A 20,598-nucleotide genomic window follows, 5' to 3' on the forward strand; every position below is an offset into this window, starting at 1 on the left:
CCCACAAATAGAGCTTTCTTTTGGTGGTATTTGATCACCACTGCGTTTTGAATTTTTTGCGCTATAAACAAAAAAAAACACTGACAATTTTGAAACAAAGAAACCAATATTTTTTACTTTCTGTTATAAAACATATCCAAAAAAAAAAAATGGAAAAAATCTAACTTCTTCATAAATTTAGGCTGCTATATGTTTTTAGTAAAAATAATTCCAATAAACATATATTGATTGGTTTGCATGAACATTATAGCGTCTACAAACTATAGGATATATACTGGAATTTTTATTTATTTATTTACTTATACTAGTAATGACGTCGATCAGCAACTTATAGCGAGACTGCGATAATGCGGCAGTCAATCGGACACTAACTGACCCTTTTGACACTTTGCGGGAACCACTAATATAGTGATCAGTGCTAAAAAGATGCACTGCCACTGTACTAATGACACTGGCTGGGGTTAAACATCTAGGGTGATCAAAGGGTTAAATGTGGGCCTAGCCAGTGTTTGTGTTTTACTATGTGTGCTGCTTTTACTAAGGGAAGTGATTTATTTTAAACCCTGCTTTGCAAGAACGCAGAATCCATCCCTCTCCCCCTGTCAGAGTGGAACTCTGCCTTGTTTACATAGGCAGAGCTCCATTCTAAGTCTCTGCTCAACGATCAGCGGGTGGCGGCGGACATCGAGTGTCCCGCACCAGCAGATCGGCTTCTGCTGTAAATATTCACAGCAAAAGCAGCGTGCGCACCCCCTGCAGGTGGAAATGCCAAATCACGTATATGTTTGTGATCCAGTGCACAGCTGCCGCCCTGTAGCAGTAAAACTGCTATAGGGCAGTCAGCAAGCTGGCGGTGAGTGAAAGATTTGCGTGTTACAAGAGTGTATAGACTGTTTTGTTTGTTTCTGCTGAAAATAAGCAGGTTTTTTTTGCCCTTCTTGGAGAAATAAAGACTGTTTTCTTTTACAAAAGACATAACTTGCTAGTGATCTGGAACCCCAAATAGCACAGTACAACCTCAATTCCAAAATAGTTGGGATGTGGTTTAAAAACTACATGAAAAACAGAATGTAATTATTTTCAAATCTCAAGATGCATATTTTTTTCACAATAGAAAACAGAAAATATATTAAATGTTTAAATTGAGAAAATGTATGTTTTTAAGAAAAAAATAAGGTTGTTTTGAAATTCATGGCAGAAACATGCCTTAAAAAAGTTGGGAATGGGCAACAAAAAGCTGGCAAAGTAAGTGGTACTAACAAGGAAGAGCTGGAAAAATATTTTGTAACACATTAGGTTCATTGGCAACAGGTCAGAATAAAGTATCTCAATGTAAAATTGCAAAGACTTTAAATATATCATCATATACAGTACATAATAGCATCAAAAGATTCTGAAAATCTGAAGAAATCTCTGTGCGTAAGGGACAAGGCTAAAACGCAATATTAGATGCCTATCATCTTCAGGCCTTCAGCCAGCACAGCATTAAAAACATAATTCTGTGATGGACATCACTGCATGGGCTCAGGAATACTTCCAAAAATTGCTGCCTGTGAATAAAATTCACTGTGCCACCCAAAAAATGTAAGTTAAAGCTCTATCATGCAAATAAGCCATATTTGAACTGATCCAGTTCAGATGCAATATGATCCAGAAATGCTGCTGGCTTCTCTGGGCCACAGCTCAATTAAAATAGTCTATTACCACCTGGAAAACTGTTCTGTGGTAAGACGGATCAAAATTTGATTTTCTTTTTGGCAACCATGGGCGCCACGTCTAAAAAGAGAGGGACTTTCCTGCTTGTTATCAGTGATTAGATCAGTATCTCTGGTGGTATGGGGGTGTATTAGTGCATATGGAATTTTGAGCTTGCACATCTGGAAAGATACCATCAGTGCTGAAAGATACAGTTGTGCTCATAAGTTTACATACCTTGGCAGAATTTATGATTTTTTGGCCATTTTTCAGAGAATATGAATGATAACACAAAAACATTTCTTCCACTCATGGTTAGTGTTTGGATAAAAGCCATTTATTATCAATCAACTGTGTTTACTCTTTTTAAATCATAATCGCAACAGAAACTACCCAAATTACCCTGATTAAAAGTTTACATACCCCAGTTCTTAATACCATGTATTGCCTCCTTTAACATCAATGACAGCTTGAAGTCTTTTGTGGTATTTGTGAATGAGGCGCTTTATCTTTTCAGTTGGTAAAGCTTCCCTTTCCTCCAGTTCCTGTAAATTCTTTGGCTGTCTTGCATTAACTGCAAGTTTGAGATCTCCCCAGAGTGGCACAATGATATTGAGGTCAGGAGACTGAGATGGCCACTCCAGAACCTTAACTTTATTCTGCTGTAGCCAATGACAGGTCGACTTGGCCTTGTGTTTTGGATCATTGTCATGCTGGAATGTCCAAGCAAGTCCCATGCGCAGCTTCCTGGCTGATGAATGCAAATGTTCCTCCAGTATTTTTTGATAACATACTGCATTCATCTTGCCATCAATTTTGAGCAAATTCCCTGTGCCTTTGTAGCTCACACATTCCCAAAGCATCAGCAATCCACCTCCGTGTTTCACAGTAGGAATGGTGTACCTTTCATCATAGGCCTTGTTGACTCCTCTCCAAATGAAGCATTTATGGTTGTGGCCAAAAAGCTCAATTTTTGTCTCATAACTTCAAAAGACTTCGTGCCAGAAGGTTTGAAGCTTGTCTCTGTGCTGTTTGGAGTACTGTAAGCGGGATACTTTGTGGCATTTGCGTAGTAATGGCTTTCTTCTGGCAACTCCTTATTGTGCATCTTGAAAAAGCCACACAACATGTTTTCAGAGAATCCTATATTTCACCTGAAGTTATTTGTGGGGTTTTCTTTGCATCCAGAACAATTTTCCTGGCAGTTGTGGCTGAAATTTTAGTTGATCTACCTGACCGTGGTTTGGTTTCAACAGAACCCCTCATTTTCGACTTCTTGATTAGAGTTTGAACACTGCTGATTGGCATTCTCAATTCCTTGGATATCTTTTTATATCTCTTTCCTGTTTTATACAGTTCAACTACCTTTTCCTGCAGATCCTTTGACAATTATTTTGCATTCCCCATGACTTTTGCTTTCCCCATGACTTTCATCCAGTGTAGCACTGGATGAAAGATGCAAGGGTCTGTCAGGAGTCCAGAAACTCTAAAACTATTATTATGTCAGATTTTTGCGTCTCAATGCGGTACATTGTTTTGCATAGAAATTTGGCGTTTTATATTGCAGGCCTGTAATTCTTATGGGGCGTACACACGGTCGGACTTTCTGGAAAGCTAGGTCCGACGTGCTTGCCGCCAGACTTCCGGCGGACTACCGCCGGACTTTCTGAACGGCCAGACTTGCCTACACACGGCCGGACTTTCCGGAATCCGGTCTTCCCGATGGACTTCCGCCGGACTTTCAGAATGAACGGACTTTCCCACACACGGACAAGTCCGTTCATTTTGAACGTGACTCGGGTACGACGGGACTAGAAAAGGAATTCAATCTCGCCGCTTTTTTTGGCGAGATTGAAACCTTGCGAGCCCCGTCGAAGGCATCCCAGGCCCTTAGGTCTGGTATGGAACTTTAAGGGGAACCCCCTACGCCGAAAAACCGGCGTGGGGTCCCCCCAAAATCCATACCAGACCCCGATCCGAGCACGCAGCCCGGCCGGTCAGGAAAGGGGTGGGGACGAGCGAGCGCCCCCCTCCCCTCCTGAACCATACCAGGCCACATGCCCTCAACATGGGGGGTGCTTTGGGGGAGGGGGCGCCTTGCGGTGCCCCCCCACCACAAAGCACCTTGTCCCCATGTTGATGAGGACAAGGGCCTCTTCCCGACAACCCTGGCCGTTGGTTGTCGGGGTCTGCGGGCGGGGGGCTTATCGGAATCCGGGAGCCCCCTATAATAAGAGGGCCCCCAGATCCCGGCCCCCCCCACCCTATGTGAATGAGTATGGGGTACATGGTACCCCTACCCATTCACCTAGGGAAAAAGTGTAAATAATAAAACACAACACAGGTTTTTAAAATATTTTATTAAACAGCTCCGGGGGGGGATCTTGCTCCGGCTTCGGGGGTCCCTCCGGTTCCTCTTCTCCCGGCGTCTGGTTGGTTCTTCGGCCGGCCCCTCCGCTGTCTTCAGGTAGCTCTATTGCCAGCGGAGGTCCGGGCTTCTGGGCTTCTGGGCTTCTCTTCCCCAGATGTTGACACGGTGCTCTCTCTGGCTGGACTGGTCTCTGAGGGCTCCGTTGTGACTTATATAGGCGGAGACCCCGCCCCCATATGATGTCACAGTGCCTGGGCATGCTGGGACTGTGACGTTTTAGGGGGCGTGGTCGACCACGCCCCCGTGGTTTATTGCCTCAAATGTGGAAATCACCTAGCTGCCAGTGCAGAACACGTTTCATATGCCGTGCAATACAATGTATACAAAAGATACGCTGCATTAAGGTGAAAATATCAATCTGGAGATTATTAATGCATATGAGGTATACTGAAAATACCGCATAAGCGGCTTATCCAGCCACAGCAAGGCACAAAAGATATTTATTAAAAAAACAAGTGATTTTAAGGTGCAATGTGTAAATAATATACTAGATGTATACCATTAGAATGAGAGTAGTGATGACTAAACTACTAACTGTATATATAATGAATGAAAAATTATATATATAATCTGAAATTTACCGTGTAAAAAATATATAAATATATCACAGCGATAAGTGCAAAAGTGCCAAGTGCCACACAATGAGTGTGAATATCAAATGCAAGATGTGATACGTGGTTATTAAAGTCTAATTCATGAAATGCACATAAAGTCCATAAAAAACAGTTCATAAAAAATCCAACGTGCATGCATTAATCTTAGTGCTTAGTGCTCAGAATTCCATGCTCAAGTGCCATCCAGTGACCCCCCCCCGGGGACAGCCGCTCACCTCAGAGCGTGCGACTCAGCTGTGAGACTGAGTCTAAACCCGCTTATGAGCCATCCCACAGCTCAGTGATGGAATCCAGATACACAGTTTTCAGCAGCAACTCCACAGTTAGGAATAAAGGAAAAGAAAAAATTTGCAAGGTGCGTGAGTGCATCAATCTGATAACAGTCTCCAAAGTTTGCCTCAAAGTTTGCCTGTCAGGAGGGATAAGCTGTGCATCACATCTCAGTGGAGTGAAAGGCTTCGTGCTCCGTCCTGGCCCCTCCCCTACGCCGCATTGAGGCAGTAATTGCTGCAAAAGGGACCCAAACCAAGTACTGAGTACATATGCATGCTTATACTTTTCAGAGGTCCAATATTGTTCTATGTACAATCCTTGTTTTATTGATTGCATGTAATATTCTAATTTTCTGAGATTGTAGATTTAGGGTTTTCATGAGCTGTAAGCCATAATCATCACAATTATGACAAATCACAGCTTGAACTATCTTGTTTTGCATGTAATGAGTCTATCTCATATATTAGTTTACCTTTTAAGTTGCATTAGTGAAATAAATGAACTTTTGCACGATTTTCTAATTTTTTGAGTATCACCTGTACTATCGCTGTTTTCTAGCTGGTCTAAAACCACTTTTGACGTAAAGGGACACTTTTTGGTTGCCATGGACAATCTCAAGTTTCCAGGCAGAAAGAACAGTTTCTATAACATAAAAGTGCAGGCAGGGCATTGGAAAAAGCACTAAGGACAAAAGGGATATGAAATGATTTGATACAGTAATGTAATCTGTAAGATTACAGTGTACTGCATGTGTTATGTTTTGTGTACTTTTTGAATTTGCTGCTGGGCTCCGCCCCATGCGTCGTGACACTCGCAGGGAACGGGGCCTGGCACACAGAGTATCGGGCAGAGGACACAGCCCGCAGACACAGCAGGGGGGGTATCGCAGGATCCTGATGACAAGGTAAGTATACTGCACCAGGATTCTGCAATGCAATCCCGAGTGTGGCTTGGGGTTACCACTAATGGTACAGAAATGGAGAGGGGATGCTGCGCCATGGTAAACGTGGCCCTATCCCAACTTTTTTGAGACCTGTTGCTGTAATCAATTTCAAAATGACCTTATTTTTTTTCTTAAAATGGTACATTTGCATAGTGTAAACATTTAATATGTTTTTTTATATTTTATTGTGAATAAATTATGGGTTTATGAGATTTGCAAATCATTGCATTCTGTTTCATGTAGATTTTACACAGCGTCTCAACATTTTTGGAATTGGGGTTGTATGTTAAGTAATCTATCTATCTTTGTATTTTTAAGACTCTCTCTCTCTCTCTCTCTCTATCATATATATATATATATATATATATATATATTCCTAAAAATACAAAGTAGTTTGTTATTAACTAGTTTAGAAATTTATTTCTCAGGCATATTGTTTATTATGCACAGTATTATTGCATTGTGTGTTTTTGTTTTTTACTTTTTCAAATTATTTATATTTTGCATTTTGTATATTTTTATTCCAACTGCAGCATAAAGGATTAAAGCTTTACACTGCTAGTGCATCCCGTGCTGTAAGTAAACTAATGTCTACCGCAGCTTTTACCCTCAGGCCTCGTGCACACTAGGCATTTTGCTCAGCACTTCTAAACACCTTTCTCCTGACAGGAGAAAAGCAGTGTTCCAGCATGTCAAATGCTTGGGTGTTTATTGATTTCATTGGCCAAAATATTAATTTATTCTTGCCATTGAAATGAATGAGCACCTAGCTCTTAAGCGTTTTTAGACACATCTACACGTCTTTTAGGCACGCCAGGTGTCTTTTGTGTCAAAACGCTGCTGCTCCTGAATGCACTGGCAGTGTTTTTTATCGGGCTCTAAACATCCCTGTTTCTAAACGCCTGTAAACCCCTATTTGTGCATTTGTGAATGTGCCTCTGAGGTGGGAAAAAAAAGCAATATGCCTCTAAATGTGGCATTTAATTTAATGCCCAGTGTGCACGAGGCCTAATTCTGCATGTTTTCTGTTGATTATCCAAAATAGTTTTCTCATGTACCAGCTAGATATGCCTTTTTTTAATGGAATGTTGAATACTTCTGGCTGTGTTTTATTTTTACCCTTGGTATTCTATATTTCTCTCTCAGTGGGCTTGATTAAATAAGGTATGACATGCGTTGAAATGAGGTTGAGTTTACATTTACACATCCAGTCTTGTACAGTGTTATACTTGCAGATAGTATTTATGTAAAGTGAACACAGCTTTCGTTCACCTCTGTTCACTTTTTTTCCACACTTTAGTAAATTACCCTCTGTCTCTCTCTTCTGTTATGTCACTGATTTGACCATTTTCTTTGGGCATCAAAGGCACTGGTGTTTTTTGCAGGGGTACCTCTGTTGTTGGGCAGCACTCCACTACTGGTTAGAAACAAAATGTCACATTGCATTCTGAAGTGTAGGTAGCCAGAGCTGCTCATACCTCCAGCAACTTTTAGAACTTCTCTTGCTTTACCAAAATCCTGGGCCGTTCTGATAGGCAAAGCTCTGAGACTTCTTTGTAGTGCTGAAACTTACTTGTCTCTCCTTGTCTTCTGCATAATCCTAATAGGAATGTGGTAAGAAATCAGGGAGAAGGCAAGCCCGAGATGATCTAGAATGCTTCAAGATTTCTTTCTGTTCCTTACTTCTTCATACAGTATGTATTTCAACTATGCACATCAGAAAGGAGATTGTTGTCTTAAGATACACAACCAATCTTATTTTGTGAAAGAAACACAGCACACATTAGAAAGATTGGCCTGTTTACATATGGGAAGAAAATGCACAGTGTTTAGACATGAAATATGAACAAAGCATATCCCTCTTTAGTGTGTACTTCTCTCAGTTAAAGGGGTTGTAAAGGTAAAAATTTTTTCACCTTAATGCATTCTATGCATTAAGGTGAAAAAACTTCTGACAGAACCGCCACCCCCAGGCCCCCCGTTTTACTTACCTGACGCCTCGAAAGTCAGCTTCGCGTTCCCGACATCTGTTCCTCCGCTCACCCTGGCCGCTGATTGGCTGCAGTGGATGGATTGAAAGCAGCGCAGCCATTGGCTCGCGCTGCTGTCAATCACATCCGATGACGCGGCGCGCCGGGGGGCGGGGCCGAGTGATACAGCGAGCGGCTATAGCCGCCGGCTGTATCACGGGAGCGCGCCCGCAAGCACTCACCACCGTGCGAGGGAGCTCGCATTAAGGTGGTGAATGCTTGCGGGGAGGAGCTGAAACAGCCGCCGAGGGACCCCAGAAGACGAGGTTCGGGGCCACTCTGTGCAGAACGAGCTGCACAGTGAAGGTAAGTATAACATGTTTGTTATTTTTAAAAAAAAAAAAAAAACACCTTTACAAACGCTTTAAGAACACTAAGTAGTTGATTTACTACAACTGGAGAGTGAAAAATCTGGTGCAGCTGTGCATGGTAGCCAATCAGCTTCTAACTTCAACTTGTTTAATGAAGCTTTGACAAAACAACCTAATAGCTGATTGGTTTCTATGCAGAGCTGCACCAGATATTGCACTCTCCAGTTTTAGTAAATCAACCCCTAAGTGTCATTTCTGTCTGCTGTCTTGTTCCTCTGCCATCAGCATCACCCTTCCCTCCAATCAGCTATCAGAGCTATCCTCACTGAGCTCTGTAGAGTGTAACTTCAGCTCTTGCCCCGTTTTTCCTGACAGCTCAGACAAGCTGTATAATTTGTGCACTTTGAACGGATGTAGAGAAGTCTGGAGATTGACAGGTATAAATTATGTAGGAGGATTTGGTTCCTCTCTGTGTATCACCTGAGGCCGTTTACTTTATTAGGTATATGTAAGATTTTACATCCACTTTAAGCACTTACAAATCTTCTGTTTGCTAGAGACCGTGTTATCGTAATATAATTTGGAGGTACAAATATATAATTTTTTTCTGTAGATTTATATACATGACACAAAGAAGTACTCTTCTATTTACAGTACTGAAGTGATCTGGTAATGTAAATGTGCCCTACGGCTTCATGTGAATTTATCTGACAGGTCTATGTAAATTATATACAGTAATGCCGCGTACACACGGTCGGACTTTTCGTCTACAAAAGTCTGACGGACGCAGACGGACTAAAGCCGGCTGACAAGCCGATCATGTGTGGGCTTCCCCGGACTTTCAGCGGACTTTTCCAGCCGCAAATCTGACGGACTTTAGATTTGAAACATGCTTCAAATCTTTACGTCGTAACTATGCCTGACCCAGAAATCCGCTCGTCTGTATGCTAGTCCGACGGAAAAAACCCACGCTAGGGCAGCTATTGGCTACTGGCTATCAACTTCCTTATTTTAGTCCGGAGTACGTCATCACGTACGAATCTGTCGGACTTTTGTGTGATCGTATGTAGGCAAGTCCGTTCGTTAGAAAGTCTGCCGCAAGTCCGCCAAAAGTCCGCCAAAAGTCCATCGAAAGTCTGTCGGATGGGCTGTCGGACTTTTGTAGCCGAAAAGTCCGACCGTGTGTACGCGGCATAAGTGTTTCCTGGGCAAGATTGGAACCTACTGATAATTAGCATTTAGTAACAATAATATTCTAATAATTTACAATTAAAGCAATTGAAGTCAATGGATCAGTGCATGGAAGACATGGAGGAAACCGGGTGCAACCATTAAGCCAATAGTATAATCTATTTTAAATACAGTCTATGGCAGTTGCGTTTTTTACCCTGCAGTCCATATGTGTTACTTACTCCTGACTGACTCCTAAGTCTCTGTGGTACTTAAATCTTACACCTGCATTCTGTGTGTTACTTATTTCTGACCCCTGAATCCTGGGCATTGCTTATTCCTGACCCCTGCACATTGCAAATGACTTATTCCTGACCTCTGCACATTACTTATTCCTGACCCCTGCACTCTGTGCATTACTTAATCCTGACCCCTGCACTCTGTGCATTACTTACTCCTGAACTCTGTGCAATACTTTCTTCTGACCTGTGCATGCTCTGTGTTACTTACTTCTGATCCCTGCACTCTATCCATTTTTTAAGCCAGACCACGTATACTTTATGCTCTCTTCACCCACAGTAGCATAGGTTTAGGCTTTATTAACAGTAGCCCATTAAGCCCTGTCTACTGTTATAGCACCTGTAAAGCGCCTGAAAACTGCCTCTCATATCCCCCCAGTGTGAAAGCCTGAGTGCTTACACACTGGGGCGGTGTGGTTGCGGGATGGGAAAAAAAGTCCTGCAAACACCAGCTTTGGGGAGATGTAGGAGCGCTGTATACAACGCTCCTACACCGCCCCTGCCCATTGGAATGAATTGGCAGCGCTTCTGAAGTGCCTAAAAAGCGCTTCGGAAACGCCTGAAAAGCATTTTGTAAATGCCACAACACGGGCGCTAGTAACCCATTCGGCTGCTAGCGGGGGTTAAAAGCACCCCGCTAGTGTCCGAAAAGCGCCACTAAAACTAGCGGCAATTTACCGCTAACAGAACCGCCGCCCCAGTGTGAAAGCAGCCTTATACTTTTGATTGTATGGCTTGTGTCCCAAAAGATTGTATGGCTTAAGTCCCAAAAGTCATTGAGCAATTGTTTCAGGGATTGTTGGGATGTTGATGGCGTGGCTAAACATGAGGGTGTGGTTTTGTGGACATGGTTAAATGTAGGTGTCCCTGGATTTCATTTAGCAAATTTGGTATCCTTACCTGTTTTTAGTACAAATTGCGGTCCATGCCTTTTCTTCCTGATTTGGAAACTGTTTAGAAGTGGGCACTCATATTAAAAGGATCATCATCAGTTGCAGATTTATTTCAACCTAATAAAATAAACTCCGTAAACAACATCAAGCACTTTTGGCACTCATTCAGTAACCCCACATACCGCCTAATTAATCAATCAGTTATTGACATTACTCAAACATTATTTTCTGTATAGTCATTCCTAAGGGCCTGATCCCAGTGGGCTGCAGTGCATGCATTTTCGTGCACTGAAATGTGCTGCAGAATGCAATGGGCTGTAACTCAACACACAAAAAGATAGGGAATGCTGTATTTTTGCAGCAATCTGCAGTAGTACACATTATGTATTGTAGTGTACCATTGTGTGTTGCAGCACAGGTGTGTTTTGATGGTGCTTAGGGTGCTATTTGAAATTGAAAGGCACTGCAGTGCACTAACCTTTGCATGCTGCATTTTGATGGTGTGAATGAGCCCTTGCAAGCCTATAATTCAAAGCCAACCAGAGACTATGACTTAAACAGTAATTGTTTAATTTTAAGGATTTTTTTCACCAAGACACTCCTTTAAAATACACTTTTGGTTCATGTATAGAGCACTTGAAGTAGGCTATTTGTATTCATTTATTTACATTGTTAAACACATTTGTAGTACTGATCAAACTGAAAAGTAAATAATACAGTATGGTATTTATGGCTTTAGTGTTTTATCACAGTGTTAGTGTTAGTGCTATTTATTGGTGTAGGAATCTGTTTTTTAACACTGAAGGTTTATATTGTACCGTTTACAGGATACATGTAGAAAATCAATTCTGCATTGCTATGTTCAGGAACTTAAAACAGTTGTAGAAGAAATTACTCTAATAGGAGATGAGGATGCAGCCGAAGAGATAACTCAAAAAATCGATCATATTGAAACCAATGGGAATATTACTTTTTTGGAGGTATGTATTGCAAAGACTGTTTATGTACTGCATATTACAAGGTCTGCTGGAGCCAAAGACAACCTTTGTTTTCAACTGATGCACTTTGAATGTGGGTAAAAAATTGCAGCAATAAATAGCTAGGCAAAAAATAAATAAATAAAATGTATGTAATATGTTGATGCAAGCGGCTTCCACACCCCAGTGGATCTCCACAGTCTCCTTGGCTTGCAGTGTAATGTAACAAAAATGTAAATTGAATCTGCTGACAAGACATGTGCTTGTACTCACACCAGAAAGACCGAGATGAAGGGGCGATTGTCCCACTGACCTATATTGGAATAAGGCCTGGTTTACACCTATGCATTTTTCTAGTGCCTTTTCAGTTTTGCAGAAACACACTACAGCAGTGGGGATCCGTCCATTAGGGGTGCCCAGGCACCGCCCCCTCTCTCCACGCCACCCCCTATATGCAATGGATAGATTCATGCATAGCGTGAATCTTTCCACGGTCACCGCGGCCACCCCCATTCATGCGTTCAGCCACTTTCAGGGCACATGAATTACAGTGGTCAGTTTTTTTTTTTAAGCACCTGATTAGAGCCAGAGGCTGGGGTCGGGTTCAGGTCGCAGAGAATGCGCTCCGATCCCACCCAGGTGTGTTACAACAGCGAATGAGTATTCGCTTTTGAAACACTGATCCTCAATCCGGCCAGTCCGGGTGTGAGACCTGTTTTCCGATTGGCCAAAAAGAGGAGACTCCTGATTGGCCATCGAGGAGAAGGGAGGAAACGAAAGCCACCGCCTCCATGATGACCCGTGGAGAGCAGAACGGGAGGCTGCCGCCGCTCGAGCAAGGAAAGCTGCCAGTGATTGGGTAAGTGCTACCGACCGACTGGGGGGGGTTGTCATACTGTTTGCTGCCCCCCAAAAAATGTTTCACCGGCTGCCACTGCACTACAGTCCATTTAGCATATTCGCCCCACAAGTAATGATGAAGGGAATCTGGTTACAAAAGATGGAGAGATGGGGAAGGTTTTGAATTTATTCTTCTCCTTAGTCTTCACGAGGGAAATGGGGAATTCAGTAATCAAGACTGCAATGTTCCTCTGGGGAAACCTGGGATGGAAAAGGACCTGGGGGTCTTAGTGAGTGACAGGCTCAGCAATGGCATGCAATGCCAAGCTGTTGCAAGCAAAGCCAATAGAATATTGGCATGCATTAAAAAGGAGATTCACTCCAGAGATAAAATAATTCTGCCACTCTTCAAGACTCTGGTCCGGCCACACCTGGAGTATCCTGTCCAGTTCTGGGCACCAGTCCTCAAGAGGGATGTGCTGAAGCTGGAGAGGGTCCAGAGAAGGGCAACAAAGCTAATAAAGGGACTGAAGGATCTCAGCTATCTGGAAAGACTGCAAGCACTGAACTTATTCTCTCTGGAGAGGAGACGCTTGATAGGGGATATGATTTCAATGTACAAATACCATACTGGTGACCCTACAATAGGGATTAAACATTTCCACGCAAGGGAATTTAAAAAGACACGTGGCCATTTATTAAAATTAGAAGAGAAGCAGTTTAACCTTAAACTGAGTAGAGGGTTCTTTACTGTTAGAGCAGTAACAAGCAGTGGGTTTAGCGGGGAGCATAGATAATTTCAAAAAACTATTAGATAGGCACCTGAATGACCACAACATGCAGGGATATACAATGTAATATTAACATAAAGCACACACATAGGTTGGACTTGTGTCTTTTTGCAACCTCACCAACTATGTAACTATGTAACATGGTTTCCTTTGGATCTAGTTCACGTCTGTGCATTTTGTGGAAAGGGCCAGGGACTTTTTCCTGGTTTTTGGTTCCGTAGACTTCAATGGATCAAAAATGTGTATTGAAAAACACAAAATGCACCTGGGGTATGCAAACTGCAACCTGCAGCCCCGAAAGGATTTATCCTCTTAATGACCAGCCCATTTTTTGCGATACGGCACTGCGTTAATTCAACTGACAATTGCACGGTTGTACGACGTTGTACCCGTTGTACCCAAATAAAATTGCTGTGCTGTTTTTTTTCCCCACAAATAGAGCTTTCTTTTGGTGGTATATGATCACCTCTTCAGTTTTTATTTTTTGTGCTATAAACAAAAAAAGAGCAACAATTTAGAAAAAAAACAATATTTTTTACTTTCTGCTATAAAACATATCCATTAAAAATATGTAAAAAATCAAATTTCTTCATCAATTTCAGCCAGTTTGTTTTCTGCTACATATTTTTGGTAAAAAAATCCCAATTGGCGTACATTAATTGGTTTGCGCAAAAGTTATTGCGTCTACAAACTATGGGGTAGATTTAGGAACTTTTGAATTTTTTTACATTTTTTCCTAGTAATGGTGGTGATCAGCGAATCTGTCATTCCCGAATACGATTGTGGGTGGCCATCATGGCCGCCGGCCCCGCGGATTGGCTCCTCCTGTGTCCAATCACAGCGGAAGTGGGTTGCCAGTGGCACACGCCCCAGACCAGGGAGCGCAAATAAAGTACAGGCACGTTGTTTCACGCAGCCGGGCCGCCTTGCCGCCTTGCTGCAGTTTATGTGCGGTGGGCGGTCCGGAAGTAGTTAAAGTGTATATGAATCTTTTAGCAGTGGTATAGTATTTCAGTTTACTTTCTTTTCCATTACATGTTTTTATTGCTCTTTGTGTTCCCTTTAGGGAGATTCACCTTCTCTATTTGTCCTATTTACTGTTATCACCAAAAGTAAAAGTAAAATAATATCCCAAAACGTGGGTTGCCACCAAAACCGAAATAGAGGGGACTTTTTGCAATGGGAATACTAGTTCTGGTGACAAGATATTCCCTCATTTTGGATGGATTTCCTCATTTTCTGCTTGGGACAAGAAATAAAGGGTAGTCTCCATAGGCATGGGCAAAAAAAACCCAATAAAAAAACGGATATAATCCTCCCCTACTCCATCCAAAATGAAAAAAAAGTTTTGCCTTTAGTTCTACTTTAATGTACACCACTGATACTTGTTTAAAGCATGTATTCGGGCCAAGCAGCAGCCAATCACTAGGCCTGAACACTATTACATGACAGAAGGGGTCACCCTCTGTCATTGTTTAGGCTCTGACACTATGGCTGGCAATATACTGTTAGATTTTTTTAGATATTGTTGTTGAACCGATCACAGAGTATGCACAAATATAAGAACCCAAAGCATACATAAAGATTAGGTTATTAGATTAGGTTATCAAGAAGGTGTCAGTTCAAAATGATGATAAATAAACATCATGTAAGGTGGAGAAAAGGCATGAAGCCTCCAAAACATAATGGAATAGGCTTCAGTAGAACCAACATTGGAATGGTTACAAGCAATCTAAGAGTTAAAGACATGAGATATTCATGATCAAAAAATCATATTCCAGTGGTTCAGGATAAATGATAGAGAGGAGATGTAAAAAAATGAGGTTGCTCCAATTTTACTGTATTTCATTGCTTGGCAGACCCTGTTTTTTGTTTCAAGGGCACAAAGTGTGGAGGTCTTCCTAGCTTGCGCTATGGTTTGCTTGGCTGCTTTTATAACTTGTAGTAGAAGACGGAACTGAGCTCTAGTACAATCCAGTGTGTTATGATTCAGCAAAGCGAGAGATGGGTCAGGATCCAGAGAAATATTGACCAAGGTGAAGGCCATCCTCAGTCCAGAATTTCTGCACAATGGGACAAGTCCACCAAGTATGAGTGTGCATGCCCTTTTGCCCACAAGCACAGAAACACACAAGAGGGTAGCCAGGCAAAAAATGTAGAAATCCTCACCGGGATCATATACCAACGCATGAGTACATTATAATTTGTTTCAAGTGCTAAAATGTTATGAGAGGAAGATTTAGTGGTCGCCCAGATATCATCCCAATCCTCCGCCTCCAAGTCTATCTCAAGGTCCCTAGACCATTGTGCCGTGTATAATGGAAAATTAGCTGGTGGGGACGTAAGATGGGTGTATAGATGGGATATAATGCCCGGGACATACGGATCAGAATTGCATATGTCTTTTGAAGAGGGATAGGCTGGTAAGAGAAGAATGTGGCCGTGTGTATATCGTAAAGAAGTGAGCGATCTGGAAATAGCAAAAGTATTTCCTAGACGGGTTTTGGGCTTGTTCTTGCACGGATGCAAACGTCTTAAGGCCTGTATCCATCATAAGGTCTATCTATCTGGCACCCAAGTCGCATCAGTGACCTCATCATCATCATTTCCATCTCCTCCATCTTCATCATTACCACTGTAATGCTGTGGCTTGGGGATCATGCATGCCAATTTGTCTACCAGTGTTCCTCCTTCTCTCTAGGCTCATGTTCCTGTCATCCTCAACCGCAGAACCAACATCTGAATCCAGTAATGGCTGGGCATCATCAAGGAACAAGTGGCTGACACTGTGGTCAAATAACTCAGCTGACTCCTCAATGGCTGATGTTGGGGGCTATGGCAGGAATAGATGTGGACAAGGAGGCAGGTTTATCCACTCTTGCAACTGCAGGGGACTGCACACTTGTCTCTGCTTGCGTGACAGAGGATGAGGAGGATGAGGAGGATGAGGAGGATGAGGAAGGTTTAGTAAACCAGTCCACCATGCTGTGGCTGGATAGCACGGGTAAACTTACTAAACAGTGGAAATGATGCCCTGCCTGAGGACTGACCACCAGATCCACCTTTGCCTGTGGACACATTTGTGCTGGCCCCCTTACAGTGCCAAGGGAAAGTCTGCCTCTCCTTGTTGTCCTCCCACACATTATTGGTAGGGAGGGGCGGTGCTTATAAGCAAATGTAAAGAAGAAGTTAAAATCTGTACGTAAATGATCTTTAATCAATGTAAAGAGGTGTTTGGTGCACTTTAATTTGAGTACTCACACTACACAGACACACTCCATGGATACACTATAATATACTGCAATATAATGTGCCAAACGTACAGTGATGCACAGAACTATATGGCGTTAAACTGGCAGTAACACACAAAACTATATGACGTTAAACTGGCAGTAGGGATGAACTTCGTGTTCGAGTCGAACGCATGTTCGATTCGAACATCGTGTGTTCGGTCGTTCGGCGGATTACGAACGTTATGGGCCGTTCGCGCCAAATTCGAGTGGTGTAGTGTGTTGCGGCAAAGAGAGTTAGATAGACAGAGAGACAGTGTCATTTGATTTAAGTTAGATAGAGTAGGCAGGTCGAGTCAGTTAGCTGCACTTACAGTGTATTGTGTGTATATATACATCCCAGGTGTTGTGTGTATGTGTGTGTGTGTGTATAAATAAATATATATATATATATATATATATATATATATATATACACTGTATTCAGTTTAGCTAGATCCGTTCCTCTTCCTCTTCCTAATATACTGACAGGCAGGCAGGTGTTTTTACAATATTTCCAGTTAGTGTACTGTGTAACCCTGCACAGTTGCACCTACAGTATAGCTACCTTAAGCCAAGTGCTTGTGTGCTTCTTCTGATCCTATTAATAGCACAGGCAGGCTCTTGAAGTATTTCCAGTTAGTGTACTGTGTAGCCTACACAGTTGCACCTACAGTATAGCTACCTGAAGCCAGGTGCTTGTGTGCTTCTTCTGATCCTATTAATAGCACAGGCAGGCTCTTGAAGTATTTCCAGTTAGTGTACTGTGCACCCTGCACAGTTGCACCTACAGTATAGCTACCTGAAGCCAGGTGCTTGTGTGCTTCTTCTGATCCTATTAATAACACAGGCAGGCTCTTGAAGTATTTCCAGTTAGTGTACTGTGTAACCCTGCACAGTTGCACCTACAGTATAGCTACCTGAAGCCAGGTGCTTGTGTGCTTCTTCTGATCCTATTAATAGCACAGGCAGGCTCTTGAAGTATTTACAGTTAGTTTACTGTGTAATCCTGCACAGTTGCACCTACAGTATAGCTACCTGAAGCCAGGTGCTTGTGTGCTTCTTCTGATCCTATTAATAGCACAGGCAGGCTCTTGCAGTATTTCCAGTTAGTGTACCGTGTACCCTGCACAGTTGCACCTACAGTATAGCTACCTGAAGCCAGGTGCTTGTGTGCTTCTTCTGATCCTATTAATAGTATAGGCAGGCTTTTGAAGTATTTACAGTTAGTGTACTGTGTAACCCTGCACAGTTGCACCTAGAGTATAGCTACTGGATGCCAGGTGCTCGCGTGCTTCTTCTGATCCTATTAATAGCACAGGCAGGCTCTTGAAGTATTTACAGTTAGTGTACTATGTAACCCTGCACAGTTGCACCTACAGTATAACTACCTGAAGGCAAGTGCTTGTGTGCTTCTTCTGATCCTGTTAATAGTACAGGCAGGCTCTTGAAGTATTTACAGTTAGTCTACTGTGTACCCTGCACAGTTGCACCTACAGTATAGCTACCTGAAGCCAGGTGCTTGTGTGCTTCTTCTGATCCTATTAATAACACAGGCAGGCTCTTGAAGTATTTCCAGCCAGTGTACTGTGTACCCTGCACAGTTGCACCTACAGTATAGCTACCTGAAGCCAGGTGCTTGTGTGCTTCTTCTGATCCTATTAATAGCACAGGCAGGCTCTTGCAGTATTTCCAGTTAGTGTACTGTGTAACCCTGCACAGTTGCACCTACAGTATAGCTACCTGAAGCCAGGTGCTTGTGTGCTTCTTCTGATCCTATTAATAGCACAGGCAGGCTCTTGAAGTATTTACAGTTAGTGTACTGTGTAACCTTGCACAGTTGCACCTACAGTATAGCTACCTGAAGCCAGGTGCTTGTGTGCTACTTCTGATTCTATTAATAGCACAGGCAGGCTCTTGAAGTATTTTCAGTTAGTGTACTGTGTAACCCTGCACAGTTGCACCTAGAGTATAGCTACCGGATGCCAGGTGCTTGTGTGCTTCTTCTGATCCTATTAATAGCACAGGCAGGCTCTTGAAGTATTTCCAGTTAGTATACTGTGTACCCTTCACAGTTGCACCTACAGTATAGCTACCTGAAGACAAGTGCAGGTGTTCTCATACTAATAATACTACAGGCAGGCAGTTGATTCTGCTAGCTGCAGTATAATCGGTATATATATACATCCCAGTTTTGTGCAGCTACATCTCACTGCAGGACATCAGTATGTCTGGAAGGCCAACAAGGAGAGGCAGACAGTCACAAGCCAATAAAAGAGGGCAAGCAGGCTCTGTGTCTAGAGGCAACAGTACTGGTCGTGGACAAGGTGCATCCTCATCAGCACGTGGCCGTGGGACATGCTTTGCCTTTTTTTTGGCAGGTGGCCGTGTTGAGCCGCAACATGCGGAAGACTTGGTCAAGTGGATGACCAAGCTGTCCTCATCCTCCTCATCCTCTCTCACCCAGGCTCAATGGTATCAGTGATTCCTTCCTAGCCCCACCATGTCCTCCTGAGGAGTCCCCCGAACTGTTTGACCACAGTGTTGGGTACATGCTCCAGGAGGATGCCCAGCGTTTTGAAGGCTCCGATGATGGTACTCGGCCAGAGGAAGGCAGTAACGCGAGCCCAGACAGAGGGGGTGCCCAAGAAGAACAGCAATCTGGCAGTCATGTTCCCCCTGCTGCAGCATACTGCCAGGTTTGCTCCAGTGATGAGGAGGGAGGGGATGATGAGGTCACTGACTCCACGTGGGTGCCTGATAGGAGAGAGGAGGAGGCACATCACCAACGAGGCAGGATGCCCTCCAGGGGCTAGCTTAAGGGCAGCACACTGACTGCATCACACCGCAGAGCTCCGCATGTGCAGGGCGCTGCTGTCTCTAGGCATTATTCCAAAAGTTCTTTGGTGTGGGCCTTTTTTGAGACAAGTGCATCAGATTGCACCGCTGCTATTTGCAACATATGTCTCAAGCGTATCTCACGTGGCCAAAACATCTCCCGCTTGGGCACCACATGCTTGACCAGACATATGTTGAACTGCCATGCAGTTCGTTGGCAAGCGTACCTAAAAGACCCACACCAAAGAACAAAGAGGACCTCTCCTTGCTCCTCATTAGCTGGGATCTCCAACCCCACTATACCTTCAGTCCTCTCTGAGAACTGCACTGAGAGGAATGAAGGTGTAGACTTAGGTGTGTCACAGCCAAGTACTTGCGGGCAATCTGCTAACTGTACACCGACGTCAGATTGTACCAGGCAAATTTCCCTGCCCCAGCTACTGCACCTCAGAAAGAAGTTCGCTCCCAGCCATCCACATGCCCAGCAGTTGAATGCTAGGTTGGCAAAATTGCTAGCACTTCAACTGCTACCTTTTCAGTTGGTAGACTCTGCCCCCTTCCATGAGTTTGTGGAATGTGCGATTCCTCAGTGGCAGGTTCCCAAACGCCAGTTTTTCTCATGGAAGGCGATTCCGGCTCTCTACCGGCATGTAGAAGGCAATGTCTTGGCCTCGCTGGACAGGGCGGTAAGGTGCATATTACTGCTGACTCATGGTCCAGCAGGCATGGACAGGGATTTTACTTAAGTTTCACGGCGCATTGGGTGACTCTGCTGGCAGCTAGGAAGGATACAGGACAGTAGTGTTGGAGGTTGTTCCGCCATCACGCCTCCAAAATGCTACTACTGGTGATTCTGACACACCTCTCTCCTCCACCCCCTCCTCTTCTTCTTCCTCCATGGCCTCTTCCTGTGCTTTGTCCTCAGAACCAGCGGTGCTCCATAGGCGTTCAAGGGGCTACGCAAGTACGCAGGCCAAAAGATGCCATGCGGTGCTTGAGCTGGTGTACTTGGGGGACAGGAGCCACACTGGGGCAGAGATTCTTTCAGCTCTGCAGGGGCAGGTTCAGAGGTGGTTGACGCCACGCCAGCTTAAGCCAGGAATGGTGGTTTGTCACAATGGCACCAACCTCCTCTCCACCCTCCGACAGTGACAACTGACCCATGTGCCCTGTTTGGCTCACGTCCATAACTTGGTGGTGCAGCGGTTCTTGGGCAGGTACTCG

At 43.5% G+C, this 20,598-nt stretch overlaps 1 protein-coding gene across 5 annotated transcripts in view; it reads left to right on the forward strand.

Annotated features, from left to right (window-relative positions):
• Positions 1–20,598, forward strand: part of IL15 (interleukin 15) — an 88,751-nt gene that overhangs the window by 55,823 nt on the left and 12,330 nt on the right. For 3 of the 5 annotated variants that reach the window (XM_073604224.1, XM_073604207.1, XM_073604215.1), the window contains 3 exons: positions 6,490–6,531; positions 7,564–7,650; positions 11,487–11,639. In XM_073604224.1, coding sequence (XP_073460325.1) covers positions 6,490–6,531; positions 7,564–7,650; positions 11,487–11,639 — 282 coding nt within the window. The remainder of the gene's footprint in view (positions 1–6,489; positions 6,532–7,563; positions 7,651–11,486; positions 11,640–20,598) is intronic. The other 2 variants (XM_073604235.1, XM_073604244.1) reach the window with 2 other exon arrangements.

The sequence above is a fragment of the Aquarana catesbeiana genome, linkage group LG01 (assembly GCF_042186555.1).
Source record: "Aquarana catesbeiana isolate 2022-GZ linkage group LG01, ASM4218655v1, whole genome shotgun sequence".
In the NCBI taxonomy this organism is placed as follows: domain Eukaryota; kingdom Metazoa; phylum Chordata; class Amphibia; order Anura; family Ranidae; genus Aquarana; species Aquarana catesbeiana.